Consider the following 18,032-nt stretch of genomic DNA (forward strand, 5'->3'; position numbering starts at 1 on the left):
AAAGAAGTAAATCTCAAATTCTTATCTTCTCATTGAACTGAAGAAATAATTAATAAGAGAAACACCTTAACTAACTTCTTATATTCTGGGAAGAGAAGTCTATCTGGTCTTTGACCAGACGCATACTTAGATAGATACTGCTAAATACTGTACTTCCCAAGTAGGTTTCTGATAACAGGACATCATAAACCTAACATTGCTGACATCTCAATATTAAAAATAGAGTTGTAAGATGTCAGCAAGCTGGTCTTTGGGTGTAATTTGGTAGTCGAGCGTGTGCTTCGGTGTGATCTGAAGCCCTGCATACAAAGCTCTCCTCAAAGTGGTGCCGGTACTCTCTGCTTTCTGCTGCTGCTCCGTAAGATTAGACATTTTACTGATACAAGGTGTGAAGACTTAAGACCTAAGGGGTCTAACAACTTGTAACACTTGCATTAAAAAAAAAAGGCCTTCTCTATTCTTGAAAATACTCCTTATGGTTGCCCAAATATAGTTATCATTTTCAACTTTCAATATATCAAGAGATGAAATTACCATATAGTTTTTGGCACAGCAGCTCAGAGGAGAGCCGGCTAGGCTGCATGCACGCTAACGTGGTGCATGCTTACGTGGCGAGCCACCACAGAAGAATGGGCTGGAAACCCATGAGTTTTTCTTCTCTGTTCTGAGGTTAGCACTCCAGAGCAAGGGAAAGAAGGTGCACTTTTTTTTTTTTTTTTCCTGTCACACAAAATTGCACAAGTTATCTGAAAAGATGTTGGTTTGTTTGATGCTGACAGGAAGTAGGGACCACAAAGTTGTTGATCACAGTTTTAATCGGGACCCTGCTGAGCAGCCTCCCAGTGAGACACCCACTGTGGCTACATTAGTTCTTTCTTCACTTTCATGCCCTCTACCTTCTAATCCTCTCGGTATCTGATCCTTACTGGTGAGCTGGGTGTGCTGTGCCTTGCTTCCTTGGAGGCAGGGGCAGGGGCTGGGGCCGGGGCCAGGGCCGGGGCCAGGGCCGGGGCCAGGTCCGGGTCCGGGGCAGGGCAGGGACAGAGGCAGGAAGATCATTGCAAATTTAAGGTGAGTCTGGGCATCCCAGAGCAGTCAAGGCCATCTGGGGCTAATAGGGAGAACCTGCCTCAGAAGCCAAACCAAAACCAATCAAGCAACCCCCTCACCCTCTGCCTTTGCACTTTATTGTATCAATGACACACTGAATGCTGGGTGTTTAATGATAGAATGGCAAACATTTAGTTCATGGGAGAACATGCAGGTGGTGGTGTCTGTGTGATGGAACTGACCATGAAATGAACATCTGTTTTCTAGAAGCAAAGCATATACTTACGAGAGAAAGATTTGGGAATTATTGCATGAAAATCCCTAAAGCCATCAGCCCCATATGCAACTGCAATAGAGAAGGCAAAAAGAAAGCCAGGTTGTAAAATCATCACAGATACAAGAGTGCAAAAGACAGTGCTGCTTTTAAAAAGGCATGTTATTATGTAAAACCACCAGTTGGCTGCTAATTTGTTACTGTTGTCTTCATACAAGCTACTGAAAAGTCACTCCTCAGAGCAGGACCTCTGAACCGTGAGCCAGCTCTGATGGGCTCAACAGCCTAGAACATTCTAGAACCAAAAGCAACCATTCAGTAGTACTGGCTGAGTGTGCTCTTGGCCACATCACAGTCTCACGTGGGAGAACACACATCTGCACAATCAGTGTGCCTCCTCATTGGTAGTCTGCCCCTCAAAGCTCTTCATTTGCTTTTTTTTTTTTGGTCTTAGAAAGTATCCAGAGAAAATGAAAACGTTTCCAATCAGCCTGTTGGATAGGGAATTGTTGTTCCAAAAGGAGCTACCAGATTTCTGTAGGTATTTCTTAGCAGCTGCCTTTGTAAATGGCACCAAGCCCCAGTGAGTTCCAATTCCTAAGACCTGGTATATTGTGTACATGTGTCTGTGCGGGTATATGTACATGCACGCACCATGGGTGCATGCTCACATGATTTCTTTCCAAAAACGTCAGCCATAATTGTATACACAAAGTAGCTGGCTAAATTAAACTTCTGGGATCAACTACTGACTCAGCAGGAAAAAAAGGCTGATAGACTTCAGGAAAAAGATAGAGTTATCGAACTTTGTTTAAGTCATTGTTTCTCAAAATTGTTTGGCCATAGAACCTTCCCTTTTCCCCTAAGAAAAACTTTATGTATGTGGATAGTACATGTACTGTTGTGTGGATATGTATGTGGAGACATCAACGTCTTGTTTCCTTAATTGCTCTAGACATCATCACCACCACCATCATCACCATTATCATCTTTTTTAAAAAAAGATTTATCTATCTGTCTATCTATCTATCTATCTATCTATCTATCTATCTATCTATCTATCTATCTATCTTATGTATATGAGTACACTGTAGCTGTCTTTAGGCACACCAGAAGAAGGCATCAGATCCCACTAGAGACGGTTATGAGCCACCATATGGTTGTTGGGAGTTGAACTCAAGACCTCTGGAAGAGCAGTCAGTGCTCTCAACTACTGATCCATCGCTCCAGCCCCCATCATTATCTTTTGAGATAGGGCTTCTCACTGAATTTGCACATTGCCAATCCAACTGCACTGGCTAGCCAGAAAGCTCAGGGGTTGGCTACCTGTCGTTCCCTCTGCCACTGTGGGGATTACAGGTATTCATGGTCATGCCTGGAGTTTGCATTTTTACTATTTAATGTAAAGACCATGATGCCGGGTCATAAAATGTTGAGTCCCTTCCAAAAGAATTAATCTGTTGTCTACCGTAACTCAAGTCAGTCTGCTAATTTTCATCCTAACTGAAAATCTACCAAAAGCAAAATGCAGCTCCAGTTACTAAGTTCTGTCCAGTATATTAAAGTGGAATTGATAGAGATACAATGGCCTGGACTTAGAAAAAGCATTCTTTGGTGTTCTAAGTGGGTAAGAACTAGGCAAACAGCAGACCCCGATCTATGCTAAAATCCAGTCTCTCATAGCAGCAACTCAGTGGGTCTGTCAGGTGTACACGAACTGCTTTCCACAGACAGCCTCTAACGCCACACTGTGGACCTTTGAGGTGACACCATCACTGTTTTGGCAGTAAAGGATCTTGGGCTCACAAGAAGGTCTATACTTTGCATTAAGCGTAGTGTTTAGCAAGTAAATGTGAAAAGTAAAGGTTTTGGTGTTTAGCATAGAAATATGAAAATTAAAGTCAAAGCTAGTTACATGACACTCATAATTCAAACGACAGAGTTTTGCAAGCAGCCTTCTTTTGGGTGGTTGTAAGGCACTGGGAAATGTGTAAGTTTTGCCACTGCATTCACACACTTAAGTGTGCACCCCCATGTATATGTATATACTTGCCTGAATATGGTCACATTGGGTGACTGCATTTACAACAGAGTTTCCTGAATGACAAACACGTGGCCAGCTAATAACTTGCAGGGTGTTGCAAATACAATTGCCTAGTTGTGCCTGCTCTGTTGTCCTCACAGCTAAGCCTGGTGTTCTTCATGTACACACAGAGAAGGGAAGCTCAGGGGTCCCTGAGAGTACCTTGGATAACGTTCCCAGATCCCTTCTAGCAGCTCTGAACCAGGACCCGGTTACTGGCTGCTTGTTCTTTTGCAGCCGTCTTCAGGTGCGATCTCATTGCTCTGTGATTCCCTGTGAAGTCTGTACTCGATCCCATCAGAAGCAGCTCACCCTATGATGGGACCTAGGGAGCGGGGTATTTTTTTTTTGGCTTTGTCCTCATTTCTCAGTCTATCCTCAGCTTTAAGTCACTGTTTTATGAAATAGCACAGATTAAAAAATAAATTTTTTTTTGAGACAGGATCACACTATGAAGCTGTGTAGACTGGGCAGGCCTTGGATGCAGAGATCCATCTGCCTCTGCTTCTCGAGTGCTGGCATTAATGGTGTCTGTCTTTACTCTTGGCTTCACTGAGAATTTGTACAAGTCTTTTAAGAATCACAAAATATATCTTTTACAAGCTTCTCTGCTAGGGACTTCTGATTTCCAAATTCTTGTGATCACTACCATATAGCATGCTGTAATCTCCTCAGATTCTGAATCCTATTTGAACTGCCAAACCTGTGCGCATTATGGAAAACAGGTTGACATTACAGAAACCACTCTTAGGTTTGCATTAGCGTATTAGCTATGTATCACATAAGTGGCTCCTGATGCTGTACCCAAGGGAGAGGCTGAAAACGATTTGAGATTTTCAGAATGACAGGGCCTCTGCTCCACTGTCAGGTCTAAGAGGGCCAATGACAATCTCCTGTGGAAGGTCATTTGGTTCAGATTTATATTTACAAGAATTTGGGAATCCGTTGTAGCTTGGTTTTACATCCCATACTTTAGGTCATGCTAACTCTTCAGTCAGGAAAGCCATTGGTCCATTATTAACATGTCTATTAACAGTGGCCTTGGCAGTCCTTACAGATCTAAAGAAGGTGAAGACTATGGGTGTGGTTGAGTCAGCAAGAATGACAGGGATAGGACTGCAGAAGGCAAGCAGAGAAGAGGACCAGGTCCCCACAGACACCACAGGTATACTCTACAGGAGTATAGGGTGAAGCAGGTCCTCTTTGAGAACCAGTATAGACAGATACATTTGTTCTTAAGCCTCCCTGTTGGTTGGGCTGCTCAGGGTTTTCTCACGGGAAGAGGACTCTAGCTAGATGACATCACTGATAGAAGACATTGTGGTTCCAGCCTGCAAAGAGACAGCTAAGATACAAAGAAGTCCCACGTCCCACCTGTGGACACAGTGGAGAGGCGCGTTGGCGTGCAGTCTTACACCTACTCAAGTGACTTCCACTGCTCACCCAGATGCAGAGTCAGAAGAGCTGTGAGGCTGTCCCAACTCTTTCAACCATCTCCTCCTGTTGGGACATCAGGGGTCCTTCTGTGTAGGCTACGATGCTCTGCATGCTTCCTGGCATGCAAGTACAGAAAGAGCAGGCAGCAGAACTATGTCAAGGCCCAGAGAACAGAATACACCCGGACTGCCTCCCGCCTGCCACTCCTGTGCCCTTCAGGAACCAGATAGCTGCCCATCTCCAAACCCACCCTCTCCCCAAGGCCTAGCTTTTTTCCTATTTCTCCATGTGTGTCAGTAAACAAGGTTCTAGCCAATGAATCCACCAGAGCTCCTCCATGGCCACCCATGCCAAAGTCCAATGATCATCCCAGTTTCTTTGAGAAGGAGCCTCAGTTTCCCGGTTGTGCTCCAATCATCCCCCTGCCACTGGCCCAGCCCAGGCTGGGTCTGTGTGCTTCCTGCTCACCATTGTCCACCTGCCCATAGTTTTTGTGCACTGTGGGCTGTGGCCTTTGGGTTCACCAGATAGAGGCTGTCACCTTCCTTGAGTCCCTATGATCACATCTGACTTCCATATGGCCCACCAGTCTACAGTGAGAGAACTGAAAATCTTGTGTCAAGATTTCTCTACTTCTGGCAACTGCTACCATAGATCTCTTGGCAGATCACACTAGTCAATAAATAAAGGGACAGACCTTAGGAAAACGCTAAAATAATAACCAAAGCTCACAAATTATCCATGTTTGCAAATGCTGCGGTTTCCATTTAACCATGCATTCTTGTTCCAGAGCAATGCCCCACCCTCCACCCCACAGTCACCATTTGCACCTGTCTTCCTGGGGTAAGTGACTTTCTGGGTCTGGGATGGAGACACCCAGATCATCTCTCCCCTAGAAGCCGACTGACTACTCTCTGGACTCCTTGTGTTTGGTCCTCACAGTATTAAGGAGTTGCAGGGCCTGCCTGGTGATCATAGCCTGGAGACGCTTCCTCAGAAGACCCTCCTCCCTTTAGCCTTTGGTCTTCACATAAAAACCTATTCCAGATAAATGCCCAACTCTGAATGCTCGTGTGACCTGACCATAGCCATGCTCAGAAAGAGGCCATGGCTGACTAGCACTCAGTGTCACTTGGTAGCATCCACAGTAGGTACAGGGTATCTGTGACACTGTTCAGCTAGAAAGCTCTCTACTTAATAACTACAACAGTTGGATAGTTTCAGAAATCTACTTCCAGTAATTGAGAAGTGTCAGGGTACATGGCAGAACACATTGGCTTTCACATGCAGTTCTACGACGCATGTATATTAGAGCAAAGTCAACAATGGGGAAAGTAATTTTTGACATTAATTTCATTTAGTGTCATACAGCACTACAGTCTATGTTTACTGGCTCTCCGATCAAATGAACCCCCTGGCTTCCATTGGTTCTGGACGTTCTTGAACTTAGACATTTGTAAGTCTAGAGTCTATGATCTCATGGAAGGAAGAGGCAGCTGACCATGTCCAGGTCAGTGGAGGCATCTGATGCTGGGCTTTTCCTCCTTGGTGGAAACGGTATCATGCGCTGACTATCTGAGCTTACTTTCCTTATCCACCAAGTGGGAATAATCCCATCTGTTCTGTCAGGTTTGTGTGCCGAATCGTGATAATACTCCATGGGCCTGAGAGGACAAGTAGTTAGCTTTGTGCTCAGTACAAAGCCACAGGCTGGGAAGATAACGCTTTATCTTCTTGTCCACAAAGAATCCTATGGGCCTATGACATTGGCTAAACCCAGCTACCGTTTGTCACCTTCCTCAAAATGGAACAGCAGCAGGAAGAGGGCTTGGCAGCTCACCCAGGACAATGGAGCCGGGGTAGAGGATGTTTGTATGTTGCGGCACGGACATCCCTAACAGTGTTCTTCTGATGCGGTATTCTGATGGGGACTCATCTCATCTGTGGTATGTTTGAGGTGATCTTCCCTGTGCTTTAGGCTGTCAGGGAGAGGGATGTTGGGGTCGTCCCTAACCTCCCTCTTGCTTTGTCCCAGGTCCACCTGCCAGACAATGCAGAGGACACAATGGAAGAGGGCAGTGTCTCCCTTTTTCTGGTTGTAGCACACCTGGGTTTTACCTTCAGTGCTGAGGGCAGAACCCAGGGCTGTGAAGACACGAGGCATGTGCTCTCCCAGTAAATCACACCGCCAACCCTGTCCTGGCTTTGTCTATATTTTACTAACACAATACTAAAATTGTCAGAGAGAACAAATTAAGTTAGAAAAAGTAACCTATGACTTAGAAAGACCCAGATGGAGTCAGGATTTCCTTAGGAGAGGACGAGGAGAGAGCAGAGAGCAACGATGATGGTTCCATTCAGATTTACAGGAGAAGCCACAAGCCATTTGGAATTCCTCCAGGTTCTGACATTGATGTGTGCTCTCCTGGCCCTCTTACACACAGTTCATGTCAACTAGGTCATGCTCTGGGTCTTACAGACCCACAGTTTGGAAGGTTCAATCTGGTTGGCTTGGGAAAAAGCTTAGAGATATTTTACGAAAGGTTTTTTTTTTTTTGTTTTTTTTTTGAGACATGGTTTCTCTGTATAGCTCTGGCTGTCCTGGAACTCACTTTGTAGACCAGGCTGGCCTTGAACTCAGAAATCCACCTGCCTCTGCCTCCCAAGTGCTGGGATTAAAGGCGTGTGCCACCACGCCCGGCAAATGTTTTAAGTTTCTTGCTTTTTTGATATTTTTTAAAAAAGAAGTGCTACATTTTCAGCAAAAGCATTACTTCTTCACGTGCGTGGTACAAAGTAGGCAAAATTGCCAGGAGGAAGTTCCTAGACTTCACCTGTAAGACCTGTGATTCAAGAAGAACTACATAAGCATGAGAAAATTAAAACAATAAAAGTTTTAAAGACAGAGAACAGGAGTATTCTGATGAGTAAGGCGAACACAGTGTGGGCAGAGGAGGGGACCATTATTACAAAGGTGCTTGTTGTGTGTCTCATAGTAGGGTGACATCATTTGAGGTTTTGGGTCTGAGTTACAAGATGAGAAATTTATTTCCCATTTCATTTGAACTTCTGTGCCAGTGAGAGACATCTTTTCTAGGTCACATGAGCCAGTATACTGAGGATAGAGCACACACTGGAATCTTGCTAGATAACTAGACAATGCACTAGCGCACTAACTGCAGATGTCAGGAGGGACACAGGAGGCTTCTGTGGTTATCTTCCAAAACTCAGGCCCTAGAAGGGCTGGGCAGACATAGTCAGAGGCACCCACCACAAAGTGAAGAGGTGGCTGTGTTCACCAGAGAAGTACAGAGGCTTGGGAGGAGGGAAGCTTGGAAGGGTCCCATGACAAGCTTAGTTGTCATCAGAGTAAAGAGGTATGAGCCCGCTAGTGCGAGTTTCCATCCACTGCTAGGTGTGAGCTGAGTGAAGAGGTTACACATGGGCAGTAGACTGGCCTTCCCAGTCACATACTTCCAAGAGCAACAACTTTAACTGTCTGCTAATGCCAACCAGCAATTGGCAAAATGTAGGGCTGAAAACACTACATGAACTGTTGTACTAGACCTGGATTCCTAAATATAGTTCAGAAGCATGCAACTCTCACATGGGTGAGGTGTAGGGCATGCTGGTCCTTGAAATGAGGGGAACACATGTAAAGCAGAGCTGAGCACTCTAAGTCCTAGGGTGCTCAGGTGAAGAGAATACCAGATGGATTAGCTCCTTGTGGCTCTCCGTACATTTATGGCCATTCCCTCCCATCCCCAGAACTGGCTTTGTGTCAGCCCCAACGATTCCAGAAGCCTAGGCCGAGCTTCAGGGTGGCTGAAGATAATGTAATCTCTCCTGGGACACACAGAGGGTGGATCCTCTGCTGTCCCTCCCTTCCAGAAGCCCAACGGGTTCCTGTCAGAATTCCAAGCAAAGAGTGACTCAGCAAAGAATGGGGGCTGATGGGAAGGATATCGGTCTTTCTGCAGCTCTTGCAGCCACAGGCCCAGGTGTTGGCTCACAGTGTGTGCCTTTGTCTGTGGAGAGTCGCTTATGCACACTCAGGCTGAGAGATCAGGTCTGGGGTGGTCAGTAGACTTTTGACAACTTCGCACACAGGAGGCAATGAAACCCCAGCTCTGCTTCGGTCATTTCTCCATGTGCTCCTCCCAGGAAGTCTGTTTCTCAGGGGCCAGCTCAGATGGCGTGGAACAGAGAGGATATTTGCACGAGGCTGGCCATGGGCACAGGAGAGCAAGCTTGGGTCAGTGGCTGCGATGTATGCATGCTCATGGGGATGGATATACTTGGCTGACCTGGTGTAGCAGAGCACAAGGTTGTGTGTATACAGGGTCATCACAAGAATGCATTAGTACAGGTGTGTAGCACACAAAGATCATATTTACAGGGACATTTTCACGGAGGATGAGAAGAACAGTACAGGTAGGGACCCATCCCTACTCTTCTGAACATGAGATCAGCTTATCCCCACGCTGAGACACACTCTCCAGAATTCTGGCTCTCTGGGCAGGAACCCAATGTCACATGTCGCATGCATGAGCTCCCTCTATATCATAACAGGAACACACTCCTATAGAACAGTGGTTCTCAACCTGTGTGTTGTTACCCCTTTGTGGGAGTGTCCAACAACCTTTTTAATGTGGGTCACCTAAGACCATTGAAAACACAGATATTTACATTGTGATTCATAACAGTAGCACATTTATAGTCGTGCAGTGGCAATAAAAATAATTTTATGGGGGGGGTCACCACAATAGGAGGAACTGTATTAAAGGGTTGCAGCATTATGAAGGTTGAGAACCACTGCTAAGAGGGTCTGGCCAAGGAACGGCAGCTGGTGGCAGAATTCGATTTGGGAGTTGCTAATTCACATGGTGAGAAGGCAGGGCGTGCTGGGAGTCCAAGCCCTTCACTGTCTAGGGGCAACTTACTGCTGACTCCAGCACAACGAAGCCGCTGCACTGGATGTTTCTTTTTTGTAGGGAGGTCTTCAAGGGTCGTTCTCCCGTTTATTATTCTCCTTCCTTCCCTCTCTTCCTTTCTGTTCTAGACTGCCATTACAGGAACTGAGCATTACAAGTGCTAACCACAGTCTGTCTTGTTTGGCCATCATAGCAAAGCTCTCAGGTGTTAGTCATGACCGTGGTCCTAACATCTGGCCTCCAAAGCTTTGGAAACTGCCATGGAAAATGGGCCCCCAGAGGTAAGCAAGCTCTATTCAGGCCCTCCTATCCCTACATTATAATTTCTGTGGGACTGAAGAGTCACATGACATCACCAAGCTTCAGCTTCCTCCCAAGGAAATCCATATGGTCTGGGCTCCATATGGTCTGAGAGGCCAGAGAAGATGCCCAGCACGCGGGGTATGCTGGCTGCCCTTTGCGCAGGTGCCATTACCTTTCTCTGAGCTCAGCTCATTACTCAGAAACCCCTAGCTTACTGGCACTTTCATCAAAATGTCACATCTCTTGGGAAGAACCTTCAAATACCACATTTTTCCTAGTAGGGACCAGCCATTTCTTACCACCAGGCCATCGCAAAAAGTCCTGTCCTTATCATTAGCATTTCTTTGAAATGAGAGAATTTCTTTCTTCTTTCCTGTTTTTCTCATTGTATGATTCAATAGCATTTTATTGGGAAATGTATAGAAATGAGTAATTTAAGTCATGTGCTCTTCCCAGTTAAAAGCAGACGTATTGAGCCCTTAGCATCTAGATCAAGGCCTCTGGTTCCACCTCAGTCCCCATAGTAGCCTGTGAGCTTTCTTTAGGTGAGGGAGTTGTGTTGAACAACTACCACGCATTTGCTTATTTAATTCCTGGAGCAACCCTTATAAATACTGCCCCCCCAATCTTACCAGAGACAGAAGTAAGACTCACAGACAACAGAGTGCCCAAGTTTACTAGTGAGACTCAGAAAGCTGTGGATGCCCCCCCCCCATGTTTATGGGACCTCCTAGCCGATTCCTCTCAGATAATTCCCTAAATCCTGACATGTTTTCTTTTAAATAAACTTTCTGCTTCTAGAAGATTTTGAAACAAGGCCTTTCCAACAAGCCAAACACATCATTGGAGGAATGCAGCCATTCCAGGAATATGCTTCTAACCCCTCAGGGCGTCACTTGAGAACATTGTAGGAGAAAGATGTCTCTGCTCAGGAGCCTTTAGCTTGGCAGTACTATAAGAATACAACACACACATACCCACTGCCCAAGAGCCATCATGGAGTATCAGCAGAAATGAACCATGGGCCCTGGGTTCCTAGGGGGGCTCATTAGAAGTCATGTAGGTGGGAAGCGACCCGTAGTGGGTGTGTAGGTGACCCTCTGCCTGCTCAGAGTTATGGAGACAGTGTTATGAAATCCACAGAGGGCTGGGGGGGGGGAATAATAGGCTGGGGGGGGCATCCTAGGGCCCTCTGGAAGCTGGAGTTTCCAGACAAGGGGAACCGTCTGAAGTGCCTGTTCAGCTGGTCACATGGTAGGAACTGGCTTTGGGATGGAGAAACTTCCAGGAGGGGAGGAGACCATAACACCCAACAGGCAGAAATAGGGAAGTTGGGAGCCAACCAGAACAGGCATTTTGGAGGAAAAGCAGGATTATGAGGCAATGACTGAGAGGCCCTAGCCCCAAGGCAGATGTGTGAACCCCAACTGCCATTGTAGAAAATGATGGAATGGTCTACTTTGCTCACCATGCTTCTGGCATAGCCGCTATGCACCAGGAAGTCCTTGGCTTCCAGAGCCAAACTTCTCTATTCTGTCCTTGTCCCTCCCTGCCTCTCCTATCCCATCCTGATCACCGTCCCCAGGAGGTGGGGCCATGCTCGGTGATTGTGACACTGTGTTGTGTGACATATTGTAACTGGGTTTCCACATCCTCCTGGCTGTATGGTAAGAGCTTGTGAAGAGGAACGAGGGTGAACACTGAAATATAGGAATGCAGGAAAAGAGGAAGCTGCTCAAGACACCAGCCCAACTGAAATCAAAGAGCTATGGAGAACTGACAGAAAGGGAAGTAAGAATAGGGAATGATGCTGAGAGGGTTTAGCAGAGAGCTTTGGGTCACACACAATACACACATGTACACAGACACACAAATAGAGGCCCATGCACAGATACTGGCACATAATAGGCATGCACACACAAGACTGAACAGCAGCAAACATGCCACTAGACCTATACAGATAGAAAAATAGTAGAGACACATGCCCACATGTGTCTTCTCACACACAGGCATGTGCACATCCATTTACACAGCTTTCTTTGAATATAAAATAAGAGGTTGAGTTCTGCATTCCTACTCTCTACAGAAGAGTATGATGGCCACCTTAGCCTTGTGGGCTGAGAGGGGCTGCCCAACTGTGCCCTGCATATTTGACTCTATCTGCTATTTGATCCTACAATCTAGGAACTCTTGATAAGTCTGGTAGGTCACCCAGTTCTCTTTCTCTTGTATTTAAACAGCGAGAATAAAAGCCACATTAAGATTTCCTTACATTTTAATAAAAATCTAGTGTTAGGACTGAGATAAAAATCAAGCAAACAAGTAACAAAAATAGACTACTGAAACAGAGAATATGATTATATTTAAAAAGGGCACATTTAGCAACCTCCACAACTCAGTGTTTTGAATGAAGAGAACAGATGAAAGAGAATATCCTAGAAGAAGGAGGCAAATTCCAAAGCCACGTGTTAGTCTGTGGCACTCTGTTCGTGGAGATAATCAGCAAGCACAGGGTTGAGTCAAAGGCAGCCCACCGGTAGAGTGTGGACACCAAGAAGAAAAAGTCCTTATCTAACATGTCACAGGCTAGTGGCAGAGCCAGCAGGCCCCACCGAGGAGGCGAGAGGGCGGCCTGGTGCAAATGGAAGGCACCCTCACCAACGCAGGGATTAAAGCTCCCACGCCTCTGCCCCAACTGTGTCACTGCTCCAGAGAGTTACCAGCCACCTCAGAGCCACTGTCGCTCTCACAACACTGATGTCCATGGAGGATTTCTATGCTAGTAGTGCTGAAGAGCTGTTCCTATTTGTTCATTGTCTTGCCATCCAGCATCTGAAACCTTGGAGGGACTTTGACCTCAGACTGGTGACTTAGAGCACTATGTGGTGCACACATCTGTGTGTTTTTATGTCCAGCCCTGGGAAGGCCATGCACAGAGTGGGTGAGGGCTCTTATGTGCTCACATGTGCTCTGAGCATTCTTTGCACAAGACATTCCTACTCAGATATTACCTACACTGGGTCCTAGATGATACACTGCACAAGGTGCCTGCCCACCTGTATGGGCCAGGTATGTCTCTTTGTGAAGGAAAGTTCAGATGGCTCAGGCTTTCCCTGGAAAATGGAAGCTGGGGAAGATTCCCCTAGTGGAGGCTGGTGGGCAGGACCATGTAGACGAGGGATCAAGATTCTTGTGTCCACCTTCCGTAGAAATCCTGGCCAGTCCTACACCTGTCATGCTGCCTTCAAGGCTTCTGATGGGCACTGTCGTGGCCAGATGCTCTGGATGGTATTTCCTCTGTGCCACATATATAAACCATCCTATTTTTGATCTCCAAGTATACATGTAAACCAGCAATGCCAGGTAAAAGAACAGAAATGCTAGAGAATATCTAAAAATGCACGCCTGTAGATTTATGGCATTCCATTTTCCCCTTGAGTTCTGACAAAAAAAAATCATTTCTAAACGTTGCTTTTTTGTTCTACGTAGATGTACATGCTGTTAGAGATGGCTGCCTGGGTGCTGGGTCCCCTTCTGGTACCTCCCAGTCTATACTCAGAATGAGCAGACCAATAGGGCCACCTCAAGCTTGTCATCTGCTTTCTGGACTGGACTGATCAGGCTGAGCAAAGGCCTTTGCTCACACACATGCAGCTAAGGAAAAGCGGCCACCCAGCTCTTCCATGCCACCCAGAGAAGCCCAGTAGTCCCCACACACCCTTTCCAATATTTTCCTCTCTGTTCTCTTCCCTTAGTCCCCAGGACCACCGACTGCTCACAGCACAGGAGAGCCAATAAATATGTACTCAAACACACAAAAGGTAGACACGGTCCTCTAACTCTCATGTGGCAGAGGGACTCAGCAGAGGCCAGGAAACAGATGCCAGGGATTCTGTGTTCTCCGGATGCTCCCCACACTCTAGCTCAGTGCCAGACTGGGTCCCAGAGTAAAAGGTTCTGGGTATGAGGGTTATCTGGGACACTGTGTTCCCTGAAGAAGTCAGGCCAAAGTTGTGGAACACAGAATGTCTTGGGGGAAGAAATACTAAGAGGGTCATTGAAACTCTGTAATCAGTGAGATGTTAGTATCTCACTAAAAATTTAGGTATTTATGGAAATAAACACAAAATAATAAAAGCAATACAGTTGAAAGCTAATATTAGAGCAAAAGCCATATCAATCATGCCCTTAGCCATCATTCTGCCACCACAGCTTCTGGGACCCCACTGATCACCTAGGCTTAGGTGGAAGTGCTGGTTCTGGTAGCCTGTGCTTATCTGTGCTATTTGTTACCAGAATGCCCTAACGGTCATGTAGATGCCTGTACTTGTATCACTGGATGTAGTCACGTGACATATGGCTGTTCTACTTGTGCCACGTCACATAGATAGCTTAACCAATATCACCGGGATAGCATCACTTGTGTCCCATGGTCACTTAACCTGTGTCGCCAGAGACTGCACCAGATAGTCAGTCACGTTATGCAGTGACATCCACAGTGGCCTGGGAGAGGTGGCAAAGCTGAAACTGCTTATCATTGCCAGTGATGGGGGAAGGGCTGGTGTCAGGGAGATCGGGGGGCCTGTCAATCCAACCTCCTGGGAAATCTTGAATGGAAACCTGCTGGTGCAGGAATGCACACTCTCCCAATGTGCCTGTCCCACTGCAGCCTCCAGGACTCTCATCCTCTTTGTGTCTCTCGATCTTATGAAGCAATCTGACTGTGGAAGCAAGGCAAGGATGTACACCACAGCGAGCACCATCTCATTCTCCAACAGCAGTTTAAACAACCTGAAACAGTTGACGGAAACGGGCACTGTATGAAGTCTGCAAAGGTGCACTGTGCAGTGATGGAACATTCATGTCTCTATTACTGATGCTGCCAAGGGATGCCAAGGAAGGGTTCCAAGTAAAACACATCCTTTTCCTCGCCTTTTATCTCTCTCTCTTTTAAAAAAGATTTATTTATTTTATGTTACATGAGCACACTACTGCTCTCTTCAGGCACACACCAGAAGAGGGCATCAGATCCCATCACAGATGGTTGTGAGCCACCATGTGGCTGCTGGGAATTGAACTCAGGACCTCTGGAAGAGCAGTCAGTGCTCTTAACTTCTGAGCCATCTCTCCAGCCCCTGTAAAAACACTTCCTTAACAGATACAGAAACATATTTGGACATCAACTTGGAGGCTTCTGTCACTTTTAAGTGACAGAAACACAACACAAGCTTAACTAGGAAGAATCCAAAAACATCAGAGGCTGAAAGTGACAGCCTTGTGGCCTAACGATGCTAAGAACTTGTACTCTTAAAAAGAGCAGCAGCTCTGTATCTGGCCTGACATCATCACTCTGCTCACTCAGTAATTCACATCCAACTGCACCTTGCAGTGAAAAGGGTCCCAGGATGGGAAAGAAACAACAGCTAAAACCCAGATAAGCAAAGTTCTGAACTGAAACTCATGCATTTCCTGGCAAATCCCTGAGACACCCACTCTGAGGGTGAGGACCCTACTTTACAGACTGTAGTGTGCGTGTGTGTGGGAGACAGTTTCTTATCGAATCTCCAGCAGCCTAACAGAGGAAGGGACAGGACTCAGCATGAGAACAGAGAAGACAGCTTAGAGCCAGGATTACTCAGGCAAGGCAACTTATTTTTGGTGGACTGCAGGACCTGTGGGTTAACAAACATCTGCATGGTTCCTGTCCCCAGGGTCCTAACCATCTGAAACCTGAACAGACACGAAAAGTTCAGGTCAATGCCCTTCGAGGCAAGGGAAAGGCATGCTGAGGGGGGATACATGAATGTAGATGTGGGAGCATGGCTCAGTTGTATACCATGTGCTGGTCTCAGTCATTATCAACAACAATGTGTGCATGTACACACACACACACACACACACATACACACACAAACATCTTTAAAGACTGTTGGGGCAGGAGGTATCAAGCACATTCAATGAAAATTCTTTACACACAGTGGTTCAAGTCCACTGGAAATAGGAAGGAGCAAGTTTAGAAGCTTTGGTCTTGACCACCATGTCCACCTCAGTGACAGATTAAAGAGACTCTGTTGTACATAGGGAGATGAGAGCTTGTGTGTCAGACATGGCATGACAGTGCTGGGGTGACGAGCTCGATGAGTGGCCATGGCACCAGATACCAGGGGAACAGGCATCCCTGTCTACAGATCTGTGTACAGCTAGCTTAGAACGGATGGCAGCTATGTGCAAAATGCACAGATGCCAGGTGGGGCAAGAGTGTGACACTGACTTCCAGAGCCATGCTACTGGGAGAGTAGATGTGGAGCAAGCACAGAACAACCTGAGATTAAAAACAGGAAATGGGTGAACTGAGTGCCCCTTCTGGGAAATGATGAAATGAAATGGGTTTCAACCTTAAGGTGTAACCATGAAAGGCTGAGTTCAATCAAGGTTGCTAAGCTGTATGCGGGGACATCCTTTTAAAAAGCAAAATCCTTATTGTTACTACAGTTCAACCCACTCCTTCAGTATCATAAGAATACAGTGGTGAAGTCCTCAAACAGTTCACCACATCACAAAAAGGGTACAACTCCTGAACAGCTGCAGAGTGGTGGATCATTCAGGGTTCTTCAGCCTGAACTCGCAGAGTTCATTAATAGGCAGTGTCTATGATGTTATCAAGAGGTGTTAACACACATAGATTAATTGAACAACTGGGAATCTGAGAGAGAATGCCTTAGTCCAAAAGCAGTGTTTACATTTACAAAGCAGGTTTGAGAGCTGAAATCTTGTCAAACGACTGCACACTCTGTGTTTTCCACCCCCCAGCTCCAGGCCAGCTGCCTGTGGCACCACCTGTGACTCACTTGCATCCAGCACTTGTAGATGAAGACCAGAGACAAGCCCATCCAGCAAGGCTTTCCTACAGACTGACAACAGGGCAGTTGTACAAATCATACTCAAGATCTACATTTATGAGTAACCCATGCAAATGAGAGGGATTGAAAGAAAAGAAATGATGGGAAGTCTCATAGCATAAGTATTTTCACACTTCGGTGACACATTTCTAACGGTCAGGAGTGAGCAGAGCTCTCTGTGGGCAAGGTTAGCACCTCACTGCAACGGTGAGCAGCATTCAGTTGCTGAGGGTCTGTCATGCAGCTGCCGGGCCCCTCACAGCACACACTCTTTCAAGAGCAGGATAGAGAGTGGGAGCGGCTTTTGCTTTGGCACAAGATTTCTAGGAGGGTGCAAACCACAGCTTGCAAAGCTATGGCAGCAGCAACCATCTCCAAGTCCACCCCAGGGCAGCCATGCTCTACATGACATGCTCCCTGTAGCTGATGAAGTACTTCTCATTGGGGAATCATTTTGCCTTTTCAAATTGGCTTTTTAAAAAATTTTCACATTGATTCTTCCAACCCAAAGGCTCTCTGAATACCTTTATAATCTGAAACACACAGGCCTTCTTGTTTTGAGAGCCTTGACTCAACCCAGATGGTCCTCGAGTGTTCCTTGCTTATTTTCAACCAACACCACCATAACATACCCACTCTTCATTGTTTTCACAGGAGTGGGGATTGAACCCAGGGCCTTGCACAAGCTAGACGGGTGCTCTACCTTTGAGTCATACCTTTAGCCATTTAAGATGTTAACATGTAAGAATCAGGACTTTCAATGTGACAGTTTCTCTGCTCTTTTTCAAGACAGGGTCTTGCTGTGTAGCCCGGGCTGGCTTTGAAATCACAATCCTCCTGCCTCAGCCTAGCCACAAGTGGTTTTAATAAGGACCAGTCATGCTCTCAGCTTTCTTGGAAAAGGCTATGACAGAACAAATGCCTTAAACTAGGGACCATTTGATCATGAGAAAGCTACCCAAGTCACTCTCAACATCATGTATCCTGGGTGCCTGTTCATACCTGTTGAAGACTATCCCTGACTCAAGCCTTCTTTCAGGGGCCTTCAGTCA

General features: G+C 46.2%; 1 protein-coding gene across 4 annotated transcripts in view; it reads right to left on the minus strand.

Annotated features, from left to right (window-relative positions):
* Positions 1-18,032, minus strand: part of Ikzf1 (IKAROS family zinc finger 1) — an 89,207-nt gene that overhangs the window by 31,549 nt on the left and 39,626 nt on the right. Inside the window, exon 4 of one of the 4 annotated variants that reach the window (XM_029545409.1) lies at positions 1,337-1,396. The exons of the other annotated variants lie outside the window; for them this stretch is intronic. Within the exon in view, the coding sequence (XP_029401269.1) occupies positions 1,337-1,396 (60 nt within the window). The remainder of the gene's footprint in view (positions 1-1,336; positions 1,397-18,032) is intronic. 4 annotated transcript variants of the gene reach the window in all.

This window comes from Mus pahari, chromosome 13 (genome assembly GCF_900095145.1).
Source record: "Mus pahari chromosome 13, PAHARI_EIJ_v1.1, whole genome shotgun sequence".
Taxonomy (NCBI): domain Eukaryota; kingdom Metazoa; phylum Chordata; class Mammalia; order Rodentia; family Muridae; genus Mus; species Mus pahari.